Source organism: Neophocaena asiaeorientalis, unplaced genomic scaffold (assembly GCF_003031525.2).
Source record: "Neophocaena asiaeorientalis asiaeorientalis breed wild unplaced genomic scaffold, Neophocaena_asiaeorientalis_V1.1 scaffold603, whole genome shotgun sequence".
Lineage (NCBI taxonomy): Eukaryota > Metazoa > Chordata > Mammalia > Artiodactyla > Phocoenidae > Neophocaena > Neophocaena asiaeorientalis.
In genome coordinates, this window is record NW_020175662.1 from 3,030,839 (window position 1) to 3,036,043 (window position 5,205).

The 5,205-nt window shown below is 47.0% G+C and overlaps 1 protein-coding gene across 2 annotated transcripts; it reads left to right on the forward strand.

Moving 5' to 3' along the window:
* Positions 1 to 259: 259 nt before the first annotated feature.
* OTX2 (orthodenticle homeobox 2) lies at positions 260 to 4,746 on the forward strand. Of its 2 annotated transcripts, none has more exons than XM_024731492.1 (3): positions 260 to 356; positions 1,350 to 1,501; positions 3,368 to 4,746. In XM_024731492.1, exons 1-3 carry the CDS (start codon positions 260 to 262, stop codon positions 3,986 to 3,988), a joined length of 870 nt encoding a protein of 289 aa, XP_024587260.1. In that variant the 3' UTR covers positions 3,989 to 4,746. The 2 variants fall into 2 exon arrangements, with proteins under 2 accessions (XP_024587260.1, XP_024587259.1); XM_024731491.1 differs by having other exon boundaries at positions 1,326 to 1,501; positions 3,368 to 3,988.
* Positions 4,747 to 5,205: the final 459 nt, after the last annotated feature.

The following is a 5,205-nucleotide window of genomic DNA, read 5'->3' on the forward strand; positions in this document are numbered from 1 at the left end:
TGGGGGAGGCTTTCCAAGTCCTTTAAAAGCCTCTGCTGTGCAGAGCCCGGGCTCTTCTTAAGTTAGTGGTGGAACGTGGAAGAGCTGCGTACTCCGAAGCGGTAAACCAGCACCTCTGTTTGTTTGTTTGCTTTGCCTTAGCTCCAGCACTCCAAACCCACCCACCAGGACTCTGAATCTGTCCACCCCGGGAGAAGCGAGACCTTCCGGCTGGGTCCCCCGGATTTGGGCCGACTTTGCGCCTCCAAACAACCTTAGCATGATGTCTTATCTTAAGCAACCGCCTTACGCAGTCAATGGGCTGAGTCTGACCACTTCGGGCATGGACTTGCTGCACCCCTCGGTGGGCTACCCGGGTAAGTGAGCCCCGCGGCACTGCTGCCCTGCCCTTCCCCACGCCCGCTCCGCGGGGCTGTGACACTCTTTCCCCCGAGCACCGGGGTTGGCGGTGGCGTCGCCCCCGCCCCAGCTCCAGACGAGGTCTCTACTGGGTTTTCCTTCCGAGAAGCTCAAAGCCACAGGGCATTTACCGGCCGAGGAGAGGACAGGGGCTGGGGGAAAGGGAGTAGGTGGATCTACAACGTAGGAGTGGGGCGAGGAAGGCTACTGCCCTTGTCATTTGGGCGAGGGGATCCTGCCTGTACCTCGAAGTCCAATTCCTCGGAAGTGCCCTCTTGGCGAAGTCGGGTTTCTCATCATAAATTCTCCCCGCCAAGCCTGGGGCTTCCCCTCTGACCTCCAGGCCCTTAGCCTCTAATCCTTAGAGGTGTGATTTACCCCGGGTGTGAGTGCTCTCCTTTCCGATAAGATCTGTTTTTTAAAATCCTCCTAGAACAAGAAGTATGAAATATGCCCCCATTTGAAAGATGGAGGAACAAAGGCCCTTGGAGTCCTAAAAAGCCTAGATCTCGGGCAGAATCGAGATTTGCCCCATCAGTTCGAGCTGCCAGTCCTCAGGGATCCTTTGACTTCACAGAGTGGGGTTTTTGTGTTGATGGTTTAGGGGTTGATTTTGGAGGGTTCTTGTTTTTTGTCCTCCCTATTTTTTTTTTTTTTTTTTCCCCCCTTTTTTTTTTTTTTTTTTTTGGTTAGCTTTCGAAGAGACCCTCTGTCTGGAGCCATCTCCGACGTCAGGCGGAGTGGGGCATTCCCTGGAAGGGGCAGTGTCTGCCAGAGGAGCCGAGGCCGGGAGGGGGTGGGGAGGACACGGGTAGGGTCCGGGTTGAGCTGCTGCGAGGACCAGGGGAGTGCTGAGTGTGGGCGTGGCGGGAGTCGGACACCCGCAGAGACCCCTGTGACTGAGAAGCTGCTCCTGCACCCTAAAGGGCCCTGGGCTTCTTGTCCCGCAGCCACCCCTCGGAAACAGCGGCGGGAGAGGACGACGTTCACCCGGGCGCAGCTAGATGTGTTGGAAGCGTTATTTGCGAAGACCCGATACCCAGATATCTTCATGCGGGAGGAGGTGGCGCTGAAAATCAACTTGCCCGAGTCCAGGGTGCAGGTAGGGCAGATGTAGGTAGACACAGCCATCCTTCCTAACCGTGCCACCCCTCCCCCCAGCACTGTATTTGTTGAGGACCCAGGAGAGTTCCAGGTCTTGGAGAGGACCAAAGGAAGGTTTTAAACTAAACGCTCGGCTCCATCGGAAGCCAGTAAACTTTTCTCTTAGGGCCCCTTGAGTGTCTGATTTCTCCTCGTGCCCCTTTTTGTCCCTCCACCCCCACCCAGTCCTATAACCAACGTTCTTCCGGTCCAGTTGGCAAGGTAAGACTGGTGATTTAGCTGCAGTGATAAAGCACAGTCCTAGAACCCTTGGACCCCTGGTGGACAGAAGCCCAGCCTTGGCAGATTTCAAGGATAGTCACATAATATTTTAGTTCTTCCCTTCCCCCGTTGGAAATCCCCCCTCCCATTCTCATCTACTTTTAGGGGTAAAAGAAGCTTAGCTCCTGCATAGTTCCAAGTATTTTTACAGATGAAGAAATAGAGTAAATGACTTGCTCAAGGTCACATGTCAGTTTGGTGGTAGAAGAAGAAATTACACAGTAAGAGTGTTTTCTTTGACTTCTTAGGGATGGAACAGAATTTGCTAGATCTGAGCCATTCAGCAGATAAAATATCAACATGGTATCCCAATGATACCTTCCCCGCTCCCCTTACTCCCCCTCAACTTGACCTTAAGCTGGAGGGGAAAGTAAACTCCCAACTCTTCTGGAATGCAAGTCCCATATAGATTTCTCTGGAAAGAAAGTTCAGCACCTAAACCACATGTACACCTGGGATTCCCCTTCAGCTAGGACACATCAGCATGAACTGCAGATCAAAAAGAGCCTTTTTCAAAGTCAGAAGAAATTTTAGCACTTGTGAGGCTTGAACTAAAGTCTTAACTGAAAGGAAATAAATGGCTCTGCATGGTTGGTGGTTTGTGCTCAGCCTTCACGGCATCATGTTTACCACAGTTAAGACACCCATATGGAGAGCTCATTCAAGAGGACAGCTAAGGACTTTTGCCCAGAAAATGCCAGTAGCTTCCCTGATAAGCGCCCCCTCACACAGCACCCTCATTGCAGAACATGAAGAAGGCTGGTAAAGAGAATTTTCAAAGTTACACACAGAGGCAAAGTTGACAAGCCAATGAACATAATACAGTAAACAATCTATGTGTCAAGTGGCACTACCCTGAAGGCTCAGACTTGAGCCTAGGAGAGAAGTCTGTCTTTGAGCTCAAAGCAGAGTATATACGAGTCACTCCACTTACCATAAAGAAGGTTTTGGCAAATAGTAGCTTTCAGACCTTCTTCCTCAACAGGATCATTTCTCCTGGGGGCTTTCTTCTGTGAGTCTTTCTAGAAGAGACAAAAAGTAGAGTGATGGAACCAACCTACATATTAGTAGTTGCTACCTGGAAGATGGACTGTAAACTGTTTGAATTTAGGCTGTTCTTGCTGGCATATAACAACAGATTATTTTCTCTCATTTCTCTTATGTTCCCATCCAAAAGACATAGAATAGGTATGTTCTATTCCATTGTGAGAGTGTTCCAAAATGCAGCTGGGTCTTATGTGTATGTGTGTATTTGGGGTGAAATAAGAGATAGAAAAGTGAGGGGGAGAATTTTTAGTCATGATTTGGGCGATTATCTTAAATTTTACTGCTCTGAGCTGGGAGTAAAGCAGGGTCAAATGCTTTTAGATAGAGCCTCCCCAACTTTCTTATAATTCCAGGAACATATATGAGAGTTTCACTGGCAGGAGAGATTGTCTGCTAAGCTCATCTGTCCATCTAGGACAGATTTATAATCTGGGAGCCACTCTTTTCCTTAAGGAGTCACTGAAACCATGTTAAAGAAGTTTCTTTCCCTTTCAAGGTGTGGTTTAAGAATCGAAGAGCTAAGTGCCGCCAACAGCAGCAGCAACAGCAGAATGGAGGTCAAAACAAAGTGAGACCTGCCAAAAAGAAGACGTCTCCTGCTCGGGAAGTGAGTTCAGAGAGTGGAACAAGTGGCCAATTCACTCCCCCCTCTAGCACCTCAGTCCCAGCCATTTCCAGCAGCAGTGCTCCTGTGTCTATCTGGAGCCCAGCTTCCATCTCCCCACTGTCAGATCCCTTGTCCACCTCCTCTTCCTGCATGCAGAGGTCCTATCCCATGACCTATACTCAGGCTTCAGGTTATAGTCAAGGATATGCTGGCTCAACTTCCTACTTTGGGGGCATGGACTGTGGATCTTATTTGACCCCTATGCATCACCAGCTTCCTGGACCAGGGACCACACTCAGTCCCATGGGTACCAATGCAGTCACCAGCCATCTCAATCAGTCCCCAGCTTCTCTTTCCACCCAGGGATATGGAGCTTCAAGCTTGGGTTTTAACTCGACCACTGATTGCTTGGATTATAAGGACCAAACTGCCTCCTGGAAGCTTAACTTCAATGCTGACTGCTTGGATTATAAAGATCAGACATCTTCGTGGAAATTCCAGGTTTTGTGAGGACCTGCAGAACCTCTTTTTGTGGGTGATTTTTAAATATACTGAGCTGGACATTCCAGTTTTAGCCAGGCATTGGTTAAAAGAGTTAGATGGTATGATGCTCAGACTCATCTCCTGATCAATGTCCCGGGAGGCATAGAAGGAAAAATGAAAGGCCTTAGAGGGGCCTGCCAACCAGCTACCTGAAATGGACAAACCATTTGATACTTAAGATCCTATCATAGTTTTAGATCATTGGTTTTACTGATTTGCAAAGTGATCGAAAGCATTCTAGCCACGTGCAACCAAATACCACCAAAAATAAACAAACAAAACTAAATTGTGAGGGAAAGGAGGGAAGGACGTAGCCTTCTTAAGCAGAGGTGTTCCAATGTCGTAGCCAATCCTTGGTTGAATCTTAGGAATGGACAGTGTCTCAAGCTCACTCACGTTTCATGACCAACTGGTAGTTGGCACTGAAAAACTTTTCAGGGCTGTGTGAATTGTGCGACTGATTGTCCTAGATGCACTACTTTATTTAAAAAATAATGTTCATAAGGAGTCAATATGTAGTTTAAGAGACAATCAGTGTGTGTCTTATATAAATGGTACATCTGTGGTTTTTAATCTGTGCTAGACTTCAAAACTGTGATCTCCTGTTATTGTATGCAAACTTGAACTCCACCTCTGCAGGGGTTCTTCTGTGATTAAATAGGTTATAATTATAAGTAAATTCAGAGCAACTGAGTACTTATCTAAAAAGATTACCTTTGGCTGGAGGTGAGCTGCACTGAAACTTTACAACAAAATGTCTCTGGACAAGGAGAGTGAGAGAAGAGAAACAAAAGGACACTAACTCATCTGTAATTTGCTGTTGGTAAGCCTAGCAGTAAAGAGACATTGGTCAATTGCTCTGACCCTGATGAATTTATAAACTGAGATCATCGTTGTTTATGCTTGCAGATGTTAACTGGAAAAGTTATATATGCATAAACCTTTCTTCCTGGATTTGGCAGATATGTATAATTATATTAAAATGGTTCTAGCACAACATTGGGTCCAGTTTAATTATATACCACCATTTATGAATGAGAAGCCCACATTCAGCCACTCCTTCCCAAAACGTGTTTTTCTTGGGTCAGAGAAGGAATTAGCAAACTTTATTTTTAAAAAATTTTGAGGGGGGGGGGCCTCATCTATGAATGAACAAGATATGAATGACCGGTATGTCAACTTTT

Excerpts from the sequence above, each read along its gene's own strand:
- OTX2 (XM_024731491.1), top strand. The coding sequence starts at position 260 with ATGATGTCTTATCTTAAGCAACCGCCTTACGCAGTCAATGGGCTGAGT. Across the intron at positions 357-1,325 it reads CCCCTCGGTGGGCTACCCGG|GGCCCTGGGCTTCTTGTCCC; the intron begins GTAAGTGAGCCC and ends TGCACCCTAAAG. Across the intron at positions 1,502-3,367 it reads TGCCCGAGTCCAGGGTGCAG|GTGTGGTTTAAGAATCGAAG; the intron begins GTAGGGCAGATG and ends TTCCCTTTCAAG.